This window comes from Oreochromis aureus, linkage group 8 (genome assembly GCF_013358895.1).
Source record: "Oreochromis aureus strain Israel breed Guangdong linkage group 8, ZZ_aureus, whole genome shotgun sequence".
NCBI classification, from domain to species: Eukaryota; Metazoa; Chordata; class Actinopteri; order Cichliformes; family Cichlidae; genus Oreochromis; species Oreochromis aureus.
The window spans coordinates 10641356-10659928 of NC_052949.1; the positions used below are offsets into that span (position 1 = coordinate 10641356).

Sequence of the window (18573 nt, forward strand, 5' to 3'; positions counted from 1 at the left end):
AGGTGTGCCTCTTGGGATATGTCACCTCTGTGATCCAGTCAGACTGTATTCAAAGGTTACTGGATGAATTTTGCAGATTTTTCCTCTAGCATCGCTGTGAGATTTTAGGTTTTGCATAAGTCAAACGTCTTAACAGCTATTCAATGGATAGTCATGAAGTTTAGTTAACAACTTATTCTTCACTTTTTTGTACTTTTTTTATTACTGAAAAGCAAATAACACCACGCTAGGACAATGTTTAAACACATGCTTAAACATTTAAATTTGAGCTTTGTTAAGAGAAATCTTACGACTCTTTAATATTTTAAAAGTTCCTTATATATTTAACTCTTTTACATCTGTGTTTGTTCTCTGCTAGCTCCAGGGAAATATGTGGAGACCCCTGAAAACAGTGCTAGGAAAAATACATACATTCAAATATAACTGTTCTGTAAAGCTGATGTAAAAATGAGAAATTTTCTGTATATTAATTAGTACAAGAGACTTTGATTGTGAATGATTATCTCGTTTATACATTGTCACTGTTACAAATATGGATTATAGCTTCTTTGAAAATTTTGTTTCACTTTCAGAAAATTTTGGCTATTCCAGATGATCAGTCGATCCCAGAGGGCTTTTCAACTATCATTTCTTACCTGCACAAAACTCAGTGACAGAACGTTAAAATACAGAGCCTTTAGTCTTGACTCAGAGTTTTACTTCTCTGTATAAAATAATGACTTACTGGTTGAATCCGAAAAGCTGAGGTGGATGCAGGTGTAACTACTGCCAGGCACCAATAACGCTTGAAGCTGCTGATCACTCCCAAAGGTTTGCAGGGTGAAGGGCAAATGCCTGTCAGAGGGGGAGTAAAAGATATAAATAAGAGTATAAATGGCCTCAGGCAAATAAACTTCAACAAACACATTCTATTCTTTGGTGTTTGTTATCAAAAGCCCACATCCACCTGCAGTCTAAAGAGGCTGGAGGAATTCACTGAATTACTCATCTTAGCAATGTTTGTATCATTGCCCCGGCAATGTTGTTGCCAGGGAAACAGATTGAGATTTTAAGATTTAGGATACTGCCTGAGACACAATCAGAAATTCCTCTGGGAATCACGAACTGGATCCGAATTGTTGTTTCAAATCAAACCACCTGTCTCCAAGCTTCTTAACTTCTTTTGTCGACGCTGGTATGATTTTTTCTGATAATTTTAAAGTCAAGACTTTAATAGACTCCCTGATGCATTTTTCCAGCACTATAATAAAACAGTGTTTATCCCAAACACCTGTAGGCTTGTTTCTTTCTGCAGAGAAAAGTGTTAAAGAATCAACAAGGGAATCAATAAAGAGTCAGACTTATAAGCAGCACTGATAATGGCATTAGCATCAATACCAGCTTGACCTTTTAAAACTGGAACAACAGTCTTGATGAGACTAACCCTTACACATAAAAAGAAACCTTACTGTTAGTCAGCATTTCGGTGCTGAACATTACCAGCAAAATGCTGTGATTTAAGTTGCTTTTCTTGGAAGTTGCTGGAAGGTTTGCTGGAAAATGAGAGACAGATGGGAACAATTATGGTAGAGCGGATAGTTAGATAGATACCTAATACTAAAAAGTACATTATTTGTGCTTCATATTACCAACACCACACCCACCTCCCTCTAGACCCTCTACTCAATTCACCCCACCCCACACCACCTCACCCTGGTCTCCCACCCCTCCTGGAGCCTTACAGACAGCGTCTCAGTCTCTGCAGTGCGAACAGCAGGGCAGGCAGTGCAATATTAGCACTGGGATACAAATCTATCTGGGAATTTAGATTCCTCATCCTCTGGGACCTTTTGTCTTCCTGCGGATACCCTGGGTCTTGTAGGTAAGGCACTGGAGAAGTGAAAATGTGCGATAGCGTCGATAAAACCCATTAAAACCTTTCTCACACATGCCTTGAATGTTTGTGGATTATCTGGTATTGATGGCCACTGAGTTGTCAGATAGTTTGCGATCCTCTAAGTACAAGCAGACAGTTCCAGTTAAATTCGCTGACATCCTGTGGTCAGCAGATTTTGGCTGCAGGAGGGACTCCCATCTGAGGCCTTATGAGCCCTCTGTGACTGGATGAATTAATGAGTATCAGCAGCAGATGCTCAGCAGTATACTGCAGACTGGATTGTTTGCTATGGTAAAAGACAGCAACTGTTTAAGACAGCCTTTAAATTAATACTGTTGGGTGCATGAGTTTACAGTTGTGTTACTGTTTACTCTTTTTTCACTTTCAGTCTTAAAAAATCAGTTAAATCATGTCAGATCATGAGAGCCAGCTGGTGGACAGCTTAGTCCATCTCCTCTCTTAAACTTCTTACCTAACACTGTAGTCCCTGAGGAATCTGGCCTTCTCCGGTGGAGTTTTTAGTTCACGAGGATGTATGTGTGTATTTGGGAATGTGCTGACTGATGGCCTTCCTCCCCAGCTGTCCCTTCGAGATTTATCTGGAGCTAAAACAGGCTGCTCGTTGGGGACAGGAGCGTGTCTTCACTTAGAGAGGCGGTAACAGGACCCAGGGCTTCACTCTCAGCTCCTGTAGTTGCATCAACGCAGCAGTTTGCCTCCATCTTGCATTTCCCAGAGAACATCCAAAAACACCTGTAATCTCCAGTTTTTAATCCACCAGCCACTGACTCACATTAATCACAAGAGGGGAGCTATTTGAGTGCAAATCTGTGTGTGAGTGTGCTTTTGTTGATGTGTCTGAGTGTGTGTGTGTGCTGAATTTATATGTATGTTTCATGCCGATGACAGTCCCACTCACCAGAGTGCTATAGAACATGGGCTCATAAAAATAGCTCACACAGGACTGAATCCCCGGCTAGGAAACGAGCTTCAATTACAGCAGATGAAAAGCAATTACATTAACTGTCTCCCTGTAGACAGGCCGTCCTGCTTTTTCTTTTAGTAGGACTCACCTCCAGCTTCGCTTAATTGCTTTCGACCTGAGCAATTGACAACGATATACTGCCAGGCTCGATCTGAGTGGTTAGTCAAGACAGGCATGAGCTTCCACCTTTGCTTAGTGTCCATAAGGGAATGCAGGAGATACACTTTATGTTTAAAGCGCACCTTATTTAATTAGGGAGCTCAGTAAGATTCTGTTGGGGCTGATATACAACTTAAGTTTGCATCTTCTTCTTAAACATTTTACACTTTTGCTGTTTTACATTTCGCTGCCAGCCACTATCTTGTTGCTATTTCTATCATGATGTAAGCCAAACTTTGGGCAGCGATTCTTAATATTCATTTAAACCTCTCTTAAAGTATAAAATGAGTCATGACAATTTATTCCTAGGATACAAAGTCTAACACAGATCATAAAAGCAATTATGCCAATGTCACTAATAATGTTAGTTATTAATTCGCCTTTTGGGTGTTTTTCTGGTGGTCAAAGTCAAAGTCTAATTTATTTATATAGCACATTTAAAACAACAACTGTCAACCAAGGTGCTGTACATTTAAGATAATCAAAAGAGAGAACAACATAGGAAGACATGATAAAATTAAAGAAAAAGAAGTATAAAATTAGAAGATTAGAGTAAGAAATAAGACAAATAAAAGTAGTAAAAATTCATTCTGATTCAAAAGCAAAGGAACAAAAGTATAAAATGAGTGAAGTCAAGAAACCAGTGATGTTGGTGTGTATTTGTTGGTCCTTAGTATATAGTGGTTTATTATAGAAATATTATAAGCATTTTGACCTCCTGGGGTGCTTTAACAGGCTGTAAACTGTATTTAAACTGTCTTTGCCTTTTAAAACAAGAATGGATTAAGTGACCGAATTAAGTTAAAATATCAAAAGGATGAGTCTGATTTCAAGCTGACCCTTGTATCCACCCCAAATGTTTACCTTGGACAGGTAACTATCTTCCAGCTCTGCTACATACAAAAGCAGTATCTGTATGGATTGATGTTGAGCTCTCCTTTTAGCTCTATATTTGGTCTCCACCAGCCCCTGAGTGAAATGTGGAAATATGTTAGACAATAAGCATACAAAGGTTCATTACAAATTTTTAGGAGAAAGGAACGGTTTACCTCGGCCAGACTGATTAAAGGAGTAATGAGACTCAACAAAACTGTAAAACTGCTGTGAGTGAAAAGATTCTCAAATGTGGAAGCAGAAGTTGGTGATAATTTGACCACTTTTGTAATACACATGAGAACATGCATGTTACACATATGCCATATAATTGAATTTAAAATCTACATTAGTATAGTAAACATGAAAAAATAAAAAATAGAAACAAACCTTATGATATATTTCTTTAGAAAAATTAAAGAAATATATCATAACTTTAATATATTGCTTCTGTTCATTTTTAAGGACCTGACTTTGCAAGAAGTGGTTTGATAGGAAGTTCTTAAGGATCGACTGTTTTTAAACAGTTGATGATGACGATTAGATCAAGGGGAAATATTCACCATCAGTATCTCTTTTAGACTGTGTCATGTACTTTTCTCTCTGTGTATAAAAAAGTGTTGGAAGGGTAGACCTGTGATTAATGTTTAAAACATATTTTGTCTTTTCTGTATTTTAGCCATGTCCCTCACAACTCCTGCCCCTTCTAACAAGGGAAACAAGGCCAACAAAATCATCACTGACCTGTCCAACATCAGCCAGAATGGTAAACACAGACACACAGACACACACACACACACACACACACACACACACACACACACACACACACACACACACACGCACACATACAGCACAACAGCGACATATTCAGATGCGGCGTGTAAACATGAAACACTCTGCTAGTCATTCCAGCTCCTTAAACGGTACTTTATTTCCCAAATGATGTTATTATCCCATCTAGCAAATGTTAAATCTTTAGTGCCTGTCTGCTATCTGCCCACTCTACTCATATAAACTGAACTGTGTGGGTGTAAATCATTGCATTCACTTGTATGATACCACAATTAAATAAGGACCCGCGCTCATGCACACTTGTTCCAAGCAGTAACACAATATCTAACATGCACGCAGCAATTCCTGGAGGGATGTGGGTCATTATCAGATGGCAGAGCAGCCACAAATCTGTCACCATTATGGGCAACACAAAATATCAGAGGGCGACTCTGCTCTCAATATGTTTCAATATGTGTAAGCTGCAACAGCTAAAAACTTTATAATGTGTGTGCTTTTCTTTGTTTAGTTGCATTTTTAAGGTGTCTGTCCTACATTCTGTAGGACAGACACCTTAAAAATAGAAAGTTTAATATGTTCATAATGCCAGATCCAACAGCCCATCTGTTTAAAGTTATGCTGTGCATGTTAAAATTATTCAAAGTCAATAAACATTATTTATAATTTTGGTGCTGATCCCAAAGTTTCCAAAAATACCAGAAGTATCAAAATAAAGACAGGAAATGTCTTGAGTAGATTTATAGGATTACTATAGTTGCAGTATTTGTTTAGTTTAGTTCACCTTCTCAGCAGATAGGATGTTTGTCATAATCTCACTTGATAGAGTAGTATACTGTTGATCATGTGATCTTCATTTCAAAGCTACACTTTAACTCGCTGTGATGTTAAAATGCTGCACCTCTGCTCCAGATTCCAAAGACATCCAGGATAACTGGTGACTCTACACTGCTTTTACTCGTGGTCTAAATGATTGTCTGTATCTGTGTGTCAGCGCCATGATTGACTGGCAGCTTGTCCATCGTGTACCTCGCCTCTAACCTAATGTCAGTTTGGATCGATTCCAATCTCGTACAAACCTCCAAAGGATGAGCGGGCATAGTTTGTTCTCACAGGGGGACAGCTGGCTGGCTCTGTGGTAACAAAGACAGTTACAGCCCATGGAGAGCTTGCTGACCAACCGTGTATCAAGAAGTTGAATCCTTGTGAATCTGGTGATCCTCTCACTTCTCCTCTAACAACTCTTGGATGTTGGTATTACCCACTGGTTTATTTGTCTACCATTTTAACAAATACAAATCACTGAGAACTGTCTGCCATATTGTATGTGATACAAGTTCACCCACTGGTGACCGTTCCCTGGAGGGTGGTGCCTGTCACTGGGTGAAATCAGTCACAAAGAAGATCCTGCAACAAAAAAATCTCCTTGCTGTGGTTGCTAGCAGATTGTCACGTGTAGTTTGCATGGAAAGCACTCACTAACTACTAGGTGAACGATAGTGAAAACTGAAAAAGTGCGATGCATGGTTGCAGCAAACAAGTTTCAAAAGGTGCAACTTTTATTTTGAAGGCAAATGGTCTCCTCTTCCATTTCACAACTGCTCAGAGAAAAGCCAATATGTGTATGTAGGCAAATTGGCAACTTTTGTGCACACTAAAATCTGCCAGTGATCAAAGCAATCACAAGGAGGTTTACCAACTTGTTGGGAAATTCTTCCTTGGCAACTAGCGATCGCCTGGGAGTCCCTGACCAGCCCCTACGCCTGTATGAATGGGCATTTAGCAACTCATTTCCCAAGGACTACCATCAACCTCCAGCAACGGCACTCACCAAACTGGCTGGGGAATGCAAATTTTACACTCTCCAAAAAAGATGGACAGCTCAATGTCATGTGGTTAACATTCATGTGTCTGCAAAACCTCATTCATCAGCTGTGTAGTGACTCACATGTCAGCCAAAAGGGCCCTGGTCTCAAATCATGCATAACTTAAACCAACACAGTTTACCCAAATAGTTATTAAATTGAGCCAAATTAGCTCTAGAGAGAAAAACTGTTAACATGGCAATTTATGGCAATTTAAACAGTATAAAAGATGGATGTAGCCAAAATGACCCCACATATTAGCATTTTGGCCACAGCTGTGTTGTTTTTTGAAGCCAGACACTTCAAAAAATTTGGTGGAGTGCTAAATTATTATCTAATGCTAGTTAGCTTAGCTAGCTAACAAACAAACAGCAACAAAAAAAGAAGCCAAGCTTGACCCTTCTCTTCTTAGGAGTTATTCTCAAATCTCTAAATTACACTAAGCATCTTACAGTGGTTTTAGACAAATATAGCATTCTTGTTTTCAGTCTGGCTTTTGTAAATGCTTTTCTTAGTCTCCAATGAAACTTCATTGAAGTCATGCAGGAGAATGTTATTATTGCTCTGCCTTTGATGCTGCTGACCATCACATTACACTCAATAGGCTGAAATACTAGGCTGGTGTATCAGGGACTGCTTTGGAGCTGTTCTGTGTGACAGTCCTGTTCTGTGGCCGCTTCTAAGTACATGTCCTCTTTGACCTTTTTTACCGATGGCATGTCACAGATTTCTGTTTTGGGGCCTTTAGAATTTATGTTATATCTGCACTGTCTTCAGTTCATTTTGAGATGACATCAAGCTGTATGCCTCTTATAAGCCCCACGATGTCTCTAGGCTCCAGATCTTACATAGATGCTGAATTAAAAGTTGGATGGCCGATAATTTTCTTCAGCTTAATGAAGAGAGGAACCTTGGGGTAACTTTTGACTTGAGTTGAGTTCTACTATGTTGCTCTAAATTGCAAATTTTTATGCGTGCTTTTATATTATGATGTCTGGAGTATTGTAATTCACCATTCACCTCCCTGGAATGCCTGCAGATTTCTGACCTCTAAGTTATTCTCATGTCACACATCGCTAATGCTAATTCAGTTACACTGGATCCCCAATGAACTTCGGAGTCCACTTTCAGATTCTGGTTTTGACTTTTAGAGCTCTGCATGGATCACATCTTCAGCAGGTGCCTGAGGACATGTGATCAGGGCCTGCTGGCTGTGCATCATACGAGGCTGAAAACTAAAGGTGACAGAGCTTTTGCAACCCTGACTCTGAAACTCTCTTCCTCTGAGCCCGAGATGTGTGGACTCTGTTGTCTATTAAAAAGCAGCTAAAAACTGATGTTTTTAGAATTGCTTTTGGGTAACTTTTCCTTTTACTATTTTAGCATTTTTGTTGTGAAGCACTCTGTGATACCTATCTTTAAAGCTGCTATATGAATAAAAATTTTACTTGCTTACTTTATGCCACTTTCATGTTGGCTTCATCTTTCAGAGCTGGAGGTTGCTGTAAACCTGCAAACTAACAGCATTCAAAGCCTCGCTGCATGGTATCTGTGTTTAAAGCTATTTCAAACATGTTAAAATTACATGTATCTGTTGCATAATACAGTATTACTTAAAAAAGACACAGCCACAAAATATTATTTGCTAAACTCTGGATCTGAAATCTGCAATCTGCTCTGTCTGGGCACATGCTTGTATGTGTCATTTAACAATCTGTTGACTTCTTTCCCCATTTGTGTCCCTTGCTGTTTTCTCTATCAGTCCTTCTGCTGTCACATCTGCAGCCACATCTGTATCTTTCCACCAGTTTGTTTTCAGTCGGTCGCTTAGTCATTCAAGGGCTTATCCTGCTTATCCCTTATTTTGCTCTGGTTAATTCCACTGGATCTATCCATCATCCCTGCTGCTGTGTCATTCTGACTGTTTGTCTCATATCTCTGTCAGTCTCTATGTTGTCCATCTGTCCACCCCCTGCCTCGATCAGTCTGTCCAATTTTCTTCCAGTCAGCAACAGCCAGCTCCAGTTTCACATTCTTCTGAATTAACACTCTAATCAATATCCCCATGGGAGAGTTCGCTCTGCTCAGCAGCCTCAATTATTCTCTCTCTCCCTCATGCATGCACACACACACACACACACACACAATCTACACACCTACTTGCCCAAGTCTGATTTACGAGGTACTGCTAACAGCTCTCTGCAGCATTGCAATGCCAACTCCCTGCTTTATAGATGTGCTTGTGTTTGTGTGTGTGTGTGTGTGTGTGTGTGTGTGTGTGTGTGTGTGTGTGTGTGTGTGTGTGTGTGTGTGTGTGTGTGAGTGAGAACGTGCATTGGTTTATGGCTCAACTCCAGGTGTTATGAGTGATATCAGAGTGTATGTAGTGGATGAGAAGAGTGTTTAATGAGGAGCTCTGTGGAGCAGTAAAATCTATCAGATCTCTCCATCACCGAGAGAGGAGAAGCTACATGGAGGCAGTGTGTTATAAGGATTTCCCTCCATAAACAGTTCTACCACAAAAGCTGCAGTGAAATTCCCCAGTGTACTTTTCTTCCATATTGCTACGGCCTCTTAGCCCCTACAACTCCCACAGTTTCACATGAACACATCCTTTAACACCACACAGCAGGTTTCTACTCCAATTTATCACTGTAACAATGATCTGGAAGCCTGACAATAAAAACATACACTTTTGAGACTTGTGCTGTACATCCTTCATTCAATATCAGGCACTTAAACGGACTTTTTATTTCCCAAATGGGTTTAAGTGAGAATAACTGTACCGCTGACATGGGTGTGCAAACCTCTGAATCCACAATTTTAATGACTAAAAATTGTGTAAGGTGAAAATCATAGCTCGGTTTATTTTATTCAAATGGGAAAATGAAGAAAATGTTAATAAAACTGAATAAAATAAAAAAATCTTTGGAAATATGCTTATTCACTGCCAAGTATTTGACCAAACGACCACTTTTTAACTATGAGGGCGTCAAGAGGTGGTTAGCTTAGCTTAGGATAGACTTTGTGGACATTCTTACACTCATTCTGGCAGAAGCAGACTCTTCCATTTGCAACATTTCTGCAAAGTTGAGAAAGCGATCTCTTCACTGTTAGCACGCAGACATGTTCATCTAATCCGGCCATTCCCAAACTTGGCTCACTTTGAACAATTTTATCTTTCACACACGATAGTTACCCCTTATGACAAGATATAGGATACTTTTCAGAATAAAAAATAATATGAATTAAGAATAATGTGGATAAAAATGTAAATGTTTATTTATAACTTCCCTGCAACAAAAGAATAAATGTATGTATGAACATAACCACCAACATGTCACACATCACTTTTTGAAGGCTTGTGTTGTTTTGACTTTGTGAAATTAACACTTGGAGCTTGATTTGAGCATTTTGCCCACCCCGAGTTCAATCAAAAACAAAAGCATATTATTGATAGAGGATAGATGTGACAGAGAAACTGCCTACAAACATGGTACCGACATGTCAGTCTTAAAGTAGCAAAGTCTTGAGCTAAGCTTTGTTGTATTTCACTTCCAATGAGCCAGATGTTGAAATTACTGAAAAATCAAGCAGGTCTTTTGGATGGTTTCAGGAGAGAAATGCTACATATGTCTGTGAAACACGGTGAAGGCTTCGTCATGGTTGGTGCTGGATTCAGGCCAGTGAAGAGTTTGTCAATATAGATAAAGTCATAAAGGTAGAAAAGTACAGTCAAATTTGGATCAACATTGCAAAACCATCTGGAAAATGACAGCGATCCCAAACACACTGCCAATAGAGCAAAACCATACCAGGACAGAAAAACACACAGTGGATATCAGTCATGGACTGGCCTCTCCAGAGCCTGGACCGCAACATTATGTACTCACCCCACCATTGCAACACTATTAAATCCATTTGAGCTGAAATATTGACATTTCGATGAGTCTTTGCTTTCAGCATTGCCATTATTTCATTGATTTTGACTGGTTGCTTTACACTTACAACACTGTATTACGCCGAAAGACACAGTAGCTTGATTTAATGGCATTTCTGGTATTGCAATGTAATCCAAAAGTAATATTACATTACTACACGTAATTTTCTCATGTAATGTATTATAAATTTCTTTGTAGTTAATTTATTGCACATATTTAACACATAAATAAGAAACTAGCACCACTTTTTCATAACAAATACAATTAATTTGAATGACTTGTCCCTGACATTCACCTTGAAGCACTGCAGCACTGTATTTTTATAGTATATGTGTGATTTAGGGTAACGGTATCTTCTCTCTGCACACTGTCAGACGATGAGACAGACCCTGAGGCCTCTGAGTTCGATCTGGGTACCAAGATCAAGGCACCCAAAGATGTGATGCTGGAAGAGCTCTCCCTGCTCAAGAACAAGGGGTCCAAGATGTTCAAGATGAGGCAGCAGAGAGTCGAGAAGTTCATCGTGACCAACGAGAACATGGTGACTGTGTATATGAGAAGCTAAGTGTTTGTGTTGTCTATATATGTTTGTGATCTGATAAGATTATATCCTCTGTATTTTTAAATATATTTCAGCAGAACCTTCAGAACCTTATCATGTCCCCTCCCCCTGTTCCACCAAAGCCTGAGATGCCAAAGGAAGAAAGTATGATCACAGAAATTCTCTTTTCACTATTTGTGATGCCTTCCTTCTGTTAAAAGTATGCATATCATCTCTGTGGTGCTCACCTCTTTCCTCCCCATTCCCGTATGTCTCAGTAGTAAAGGAGACTGTGGATGAGGAGGTGGAGAAGCAGAAGAAGAGGAAGGAGTATGTACGCACTTACATATCCCCATGGGAACGGGCCATGAAGGACAACGAGGAGCTGAAAGCCACGATGAAGCCTTGCATGCCTGGACCCATCCAGAGACACCCAGACCTACCTCAGTACAAGAGCTTCAACAGGTACTGTATTATTGAATGACTATTCAAGTATATAATGACAACAACGCTCAGTGCTTTTCCCCCCTTGATCATGAAGCAGTGAATAGTTTCTTCCTTCCCATCTGTTTCCATGGCTTTACTCCCCACAGACGCAGCCTTTACTTGCTGTATAACATTCCTGATATTTCAAAATGTACTTTAACACTTACCACTGAGCAACATTTGGTCCCAGATGTCATTATCTTAATCTTATTTGAACCGTGGATCTCAGTACATTGTAATACAGTTAATAATTCTTGCACAGCTGTGTCCTCTGTGATTAGTAATGGACCTGATTATGCAATCAATCTCGGATGTATAATAAGAAAACAGGCCCCTGGAAACAAATATGTAAAAGTCCCTCATACAAGGGAGAACTGATGAGAATGGAGCCTATGTATTTGTGTCTTGTGAAACTTTTAAATCTCTGTTTGGTCATTGAGAGACTTCTTGAAGTTATTTTAAAAATCTATGAGGTTGTTTTGAGACTCTTTGTGGTAAGTTTGAGAGTCATTGAGGTTGTTTGGAGACTCTCTGATGTTGTATTGAGAGTCTCTGGTGTTGTTTTGTCACTATTTGATGTTAGTTTGAGACTCTTTGAGGTTGTTCTCCAACTCCTTGAGGTTAGTTTTGGACTTTGGCTGTTTTGGATCTTGTTACATGCCAGCAAGCTTGGCTTATTTGTCTCATTTTACTTGAGTGTGAATGACTTCTCCCTTTCACTGTTTAGTGTTTCTATGTATATTGTTCTCTATCTATGCCTGTATGTTGGTGCTGACATAGATCAGTTGTCCTTTTGTCAATCAGCCCACATTTCAACAGGTTTGAGCCAAATGTTGCAGAGTTGAGGTTACAGTGAACTTTAGCTTAGCTGTCATCGATTCTCCCATGCAGGAGGCCTTTTTACATATTTGTGTCCAGGAGCCTGTTGTGTTGTAATACAATCAAGGTTTATTGCTTATTCAGACCCATTAGTAATGGCAAAGGATACAGCTGCTCTTATGGTGCTTCTAAAGAATTATAAACAGTATTGCAATGGACTGAGATCCAGGGTTCAAATAAGATTAGGATAATGACATCCTGGCAAAATGTTTGCTCACAGTTAAGTAGAAAAGTACATTTCTAAATGTTAAAGATGCTGTTTAGTAGGTAAAATCTACATCTCTGCTGAGTTTGATAAAACCAGTAAATTTTAATGAGGCGCTAACACGGCTCTGCATTGAAGTAAGAGAGGTTTTATTAGCAGTTGTGCAGATGTCTTTGTCATAGTTTAATTGACTGTGTCAGAGGTACCCTCTGCCATGAGGATCCTCACCACTCTCTAAGCTGGTAATTCTTTCATGCAGTCAGCAAACTATGTTGTGTGGGATGAGTATGTCAACCTTAATGTTTGTAGAAAATTCACAATTTTAATGTATTTTGAGGGGTGTTTTTTTGCATTTTGTGTTTGAAAGTTATTGATTTGGAAGTTATTTTGCTGTACTGCTTAAAACCAAAAATGCTTGTCATCCTTTTTCTCCTTAGGATGGCACTGCCATACGGTGGTTATGACAAGGCATCCAAGTTGCTGACCTTTGAGCTTCCAGAGCTCAATGTTGCCACCGAGGAGCCTGAACCTCTGCCCACACTGCAGCCCGACATTCGCTCGCGCCCCTCGTTCAACCGCACGCCCATCGGCTGGGTCTGCAGTGAAGACAACTCACACATCCACACAGATCTTGAGATCCCCTTTGACGGAGAGACAGATGACCTGTGATGAGCTGTTAAATTTGCAGCACCTAATCACTCATAAGTCCAGTAAGAACTCCCAACATGTACTTTAATTGTAAAAAAAACTAATCAAACATAAATTATTTAAAATTGATGTGATGGAAAAGGACAAATGATCTCCCCTGGTCTACTGTGTGCTGTCTTAGCCTTTACATCCTCACCTATGAATGAGCCTGTGACTTTGCATATTATGAGATACTGTGAGACCTGAAACAGACAAACACTCTGCACTCTTAGAACAATTTATGCAATAAACTTCCCCTTTACAGAATGTCTGCTGGCTTCTCATTCTCTATGTGAAAGTGACAAATTAATAGAAAAAGAAGAAAACAACTCAAGGTTGAAAAATTTTACACTATTTTTTAATGACCTAACATTATATTGTCATGAACTGAAAGTTCGCCCAAGGAGTGGACCCAAATGCAGACACCAAGAAGCAGAGGAAACTATTTACAGGAGTGTTTATTTGATAGCAGAGATTGTGAGACAGATTAGAAATGGCTACAGGGAAGTGGCAACTGGAGCTGAGAAGGGCGGCCCTGGGAAACTGATCACAGAGGAGGAGGAGACAGAGAGGCAAAAGGGATCCTTTCGCCTCGTCCTAACAGACGGAGATGGAGTTATTGTATGGATAAGGAGCTGTCAACTGAGAGTCTTTGCAGGTACAGGCTTTGAAGACTCTGGGAGTTGGTTGTATATAGTGGCAGGCTGGAGGGTAGGAGGGCAAAAGTCATACAGATATCCAGGAGACTCCAAACCATGGAGACAATTTCCTCTAAACATAGGGGGCAACAGGGTTACACCAGGAAATTAATGGAAAAGGTTTTTACTGAGTTTTCCATCGTTTTCCATCGTTACCACCATGGATAGCACAACGAACTAGCAAGGAAAAGCAGGTTGCACAGGTTTAAGTAGCTCTCCCGCTGATTGCTTGCAGATGAGGCCCAGGTGAGACACAGGAAGCTCCACCCCAAAGGGATGGACAAGAGACCAGCAGCCACGGGTGAAAAAACCCCCAGACACTCCCACGGACCATGACATATATAAACATTTTTTTCAAACTAGCCGGTATAATAGTGATTAAAGTTTGTGGTATAGAAAACTACTACATGAGAGCGAATATTCATGCTCAAAACAACCAGTTATAAATATTAAGGTCCCCTTATTAAAACTATTTGAGACTATTCTTTATCCACAATGAGCCATCAAAAAGTGAGGCGAGTATATTTACAGTTAACACAAAGTGTCTTCTCAAAACAAAAAATACTATTTTAAAATTATGTATTACTTTAATTGACAAAGAATGTTCCTGAATAAAGTATGCAAGTAAACCACTGTGCAGTTCATTTTTGAGAAGGGGTAGGTGGAGTATAAAAGGAATATAATGACAACCATTCCAGTAATTACAAAGTAAACATTGTAAAATTTAGATTTAGACTATATGACAAGGACATTGTACTTAGTTAGACCAATCAGGCAGTGAATAATACTTTTAGCTTTTGGATCATTTTATACAGGGAGGCCTTTCTGTACAGAGTCGGCATGTTATTTCCATGCCTGCATGGGTTCTGTCCCGGTGCTCCGGCTTCCTCCCACAGTCCAGAAACATGTTAAGTTAATTGTTGATTCTAAACTTCCTGTAGATGAGAATATGAGCATTAATGGTTGTCTTTCTCTGTTGGCCCTGCATAGATTGGTGACCTGTTGAATGTGTACCCCTTCTGTCCCAGGGCAGCTGGTGTAGGCTCCATCAGCCTGCAACCCTAAACTGTTTAAGTGGTTATGGATGATTTTGCATAATTGACCAATAGCTATGGGCGTGCTACAACAGTAAAAATGTAAAGTAGCATGATTCAGTAATTTCAGCAATGAGAAGCTTTGATGCATGTAGTTTAAAAGAAACACCCAGCCTGCAAAACATGCAAACTGAAATCACTGTACACAAAATTAGGATCATATTATTTTAGGTATATTAAAAGCACATCTAGGGACAGGCATTACAAATTTGATTAGGTTATAAATGATGCCATGTTGTGCAGCAAGGTTCAGGATACTTAACTGTGTAACTGTGCAACACTTATAAGAACTATTAACAGGAACGATTTCATTGGTAGAAAATGTGGGAAAAGGAGCATGGGAGTCTGCAAGATGGGGGGGGCTTAAAGCTTTGATGAGTAGGTGCTACATCAGACACACACACACACACACACACAAATAACTTCAGTCATTTTAGTGTCTGGAGAGAAATGCTTCTTTGCACTTGTTTTGCTTTGCTTTACATGTGACATGAACTGTGGCTGCTTCATCTTCCTGACCGCTGGCACACATGGTGTTAGTGAGGGACAACACTGGTGGGAGGCTATGGCTATACTGGGAACCTTGGACTAACTCTGTGCAAACTGTTTCCCTGTTCCCAGAATTTGTGTTGGGCTAAGCTAATTGACTGGCAGTTATAGTTTCATATTTAAAAAGTAGAAAGCGAAACAAAATTTATATCTAACTCAACAAAAGGCAAATCCCCAGAAATATTTAACTGCACCTTTCTCAGACATGTAGCCTAATATTTCAATACCTTTTTCAATAGTATTAAAACACACTACAGCTGTTTAACGTTTTCATTTGGAGTGACCTCAGTGGTCAGGATTAGAAATTAGTACATCACACCTACAGGTCAGTGTTGAGTGGTTTGGATTCAAAGTCAGAGAGGCAAGACTGAGATGGTCTGGATATGCGCAGAGGATGGATAGCTATTGGCGGGCAAATTCGACTGGCCCTCAAGATAAAGATGCCAAACACGAGTAAGACACATCATATATGTTCTTGAAAGACTTCAAACCGTTTTATTCTCTCACGCGCACTTCCCAGTGCCAAACTAAACGGTGTCCGCATGACCTCTCACCTGCTCTACCAGCAGTTCCTGTTAGTGACTCTAAACTGGTGCTGGCACGTCTCCAGCTACAAAAACTAAACAGATGTCCTCTGCGTGTTGCTGCCAGCGGGTCAGATACGAGAGAAAAACAGGGAGATCAAAAAACAGGTAAGGGCAGAAGGTGAGCCGTGGGATGACATCATCACCATCCTCGCACTCCACGCGCCTCGTGCCCAGAAGGCGGCGGCATAGGGCTGAGCAAACAGCGTGATAAAAGCGCTACGTCACATGTTGGAGCGGAGAGAGCTGGAGGAGATGGCACGGTATCGCGAGAGCGGTGTGCCGCGACCGCAGCGCTGGATGGCGCTGATGGGGGCTGGATGCGCCCACGGCTCGCCCTCTCTCCCGTTAAATCACACGGTAGGACACGCGATCGGACGGAGACTGGCGGCGACAGCAGCCGGGGTGAGTAAAAACCTGCACGCTGCGCACCGCACGGGCTGCATCACCGCTACAAAGACCGGGTCGAAACGCATGTGACCGCACCGGACAGAGTAGGTGTGAGTGCGTCTCTCTTTTAATATTTGGAGAGGAGGCAGTCAGCGTGTCGGCCAGATGTGATCACCCCCCCACCAGATGCGCTCTCGTGACAGTCTCAGAGGATGGCTGTCTCTTTCTTCCCCATCACCATAATCTCCATGATTATCATCACTACTCTCATCATCATCATTATCATCATCATCATCAGGAGCAGCAGCAGGGGCGGGATCGGAGCTCGCTCTGTTGCTCTGTCTCGTGTCAGTTTTATTATTTTATCAGGTGGTCTCGGGTCAGTAATTCTCTCTGCGCAGCTGCTCTCCCTCGTGCTGCACGGCACTCACAGCTTTAATTAGCCTTCCCCATCAAACCAGCCCCGGGTTCGTTTCTCCAGAGTTACAGGTGTTATTGCTCAGGTCGTCCCACTAAGTCCACTCAGGTAAGCTACATGCCACTACTGAGCGCGTGGCTCCTGTGCGCCAGAGCATGTTTTGGCTTTGGCGGTGTTTTTCGTGTACTTGTTGACAGATGGATGTCCGAGAGACCGCGGCTTTTTACCGGGACGGATTCACGCTCCGCTGTCATCGCTCGGGGTGGGGGTCTGTAGTGATTTAATGTTGCGGCTTCGATCTGCGTGATTGATGACTTTGGCCCACAGCACCGTCACATTATAGAGACGGTGACACAGCCTTCTGCCGCGTGCCTCGCGCACGCACACACGTGAATACCTAAGAAAAAAGGGGGAAATAGGGTATAGGCTGCTGGCAGTTCTCCTTGTTTTCCTATAGGCTTGTCATCACGCAGGAGCACGCAACTTGTTTTTTTGTGGCTGTTTTGCATTCTGGTGACTCCTGAAGTCCCAACTTTTACGCTTTAACCCGAAACCTGCTAACCTTGCAGAGATGAGCATTGGTTGAACAGGATGAAGCCTCCACATGAGGAGTTAAGATCCCACTCTCTCTCTTTTTGTCTCTCTCTCTCTTGCACTCAGCAGCCCACCGTCACCCTCCAAACTGAGCTGAAATGTCGCCTTGACATTTAAGTTGGTCTTTCTCATCATTTTTTGTTTTCTGGAGATGAAAAGCTCTGGAAGGCAGCAAATTTAGTTGAAGTTAAGGTTAATATAAACATAAGGGTGTATGTATTAATGTCGTCCCTGTTTATTTGCTGTCTACTCATGGCCACTCTCATTATTTCAGTTTAAAAACGCCATCTCAAAGCCGTATCCTTATATGCACCGATTTTTCTGTATTTTTATGACCTGATTGCTTTGATGTTGTATGCTGTGACACACTCCAAGCGGCAGGGATGCAGCGAAAGATAACTCTGACTGTTTTGTCTTTATTGCCCCCGAACACAAAGCCAGAGAGACATGCTGGCTTCCCCTCTGAGAGAATTTACTTTGCTTTGAAATTATTTAAATACTCAAACTAATGAGGGTGATTTATGTGACTGAGCAGCTTGACATGTGATATGAACATCCTCAGAGCTAAGGCTAAAGCTTTTCTTTCATGCTTGTATTTAACTTTGAGTTTTGGGGCTGTTTTTAGGTTGCCTTTATTAACACTAGGCTCTCTGGGCTTTACAGAGCATAGGCCTGCGTGCTGTTGGCGTTTCAGTTAAAGTGTTTCTGCCTCTGTGGTTGGAGTTGGGTCAACATGTATGCGATTATAAGAGGATTGAGGTATAAGGAAGAGGAGATTAAAGGGAAGATGAAGAAGGAGGAGAGTAAAGACACGACACGCTTATATTGCATGTCTCCCATGACCTTTACCATCCACTGGAGTGTTCTTTCTCTCATTTTCCCCGTAACCAGTCCTCTTTGACACATAGTTGTTTGTTCAGCGTAATGTCCCACTTATTCCTCTCCTCTCTTTCTTTT

At 41.0% G+C, this 18573-nt stretch overlaps 2 protein-coding genes across 7 annotated transcripts in view; both read left to right on the forward strand.

Moving 5' to 3' along the window:
• Positions 1–1700: 1700 nt before the first annotated feature.
• On the forward strand, positions 1701–13556 carry myoz1b (myozenin 1b). Of its 4 annotated transcripts, none has more exons than XM_031750731.2 (6): positions 1701–1861; positions 4573–4659; positions 10866–11032; positions 11128–11197; positions 11311–11497; positions 13040–13556. In XM_031750731.2, exons 2-6 carry the CDS (start codon positions 4575–4577, stop codon positions 13269–13271), a joined length of 741 nt encoding a protein of 246 aa, XP_031606591.1. In that variant the 5' UTR covers positions 1701–1861; positions 4573–4574; the 3' UTR covers positions 13272–13556. The 4 variants fall into 4 exon arrangements, with proteins under 4 accessions (XP_031606591.1, XP_031606592.1, XP_031606593.1 ...); XM_031750732.2 differs by having other exon boundaries at positions 11314–11497; XM_031750733.2 differs by having other exon boundaries at positions 11131–11197.
• A 2947-nt stretch (positions 13557–16503) lies between these two features.
• Positions 16504–18573, forward strand: part of LOC116328801 (inactive ubiquitin carboxyl-terminal hydrolase 54-like) — a 70960-nt gene continuing 68890 nt past the window's right edge. For 2 of the 3 annotated variants that reach the window (XR_005614023.1, XM_031750683.2), the window contains exon 1: positions 16504–16619. The gene's annotated coding sequence lies outside the window, so the exon portion shown is untranslated. Of the gene's footprint in view, positions 16620–17006; positions 17131–18573 lie in introns of those variants that run through there. The other variant, XM_039616034.1, reaches the window with a different exon arrangement.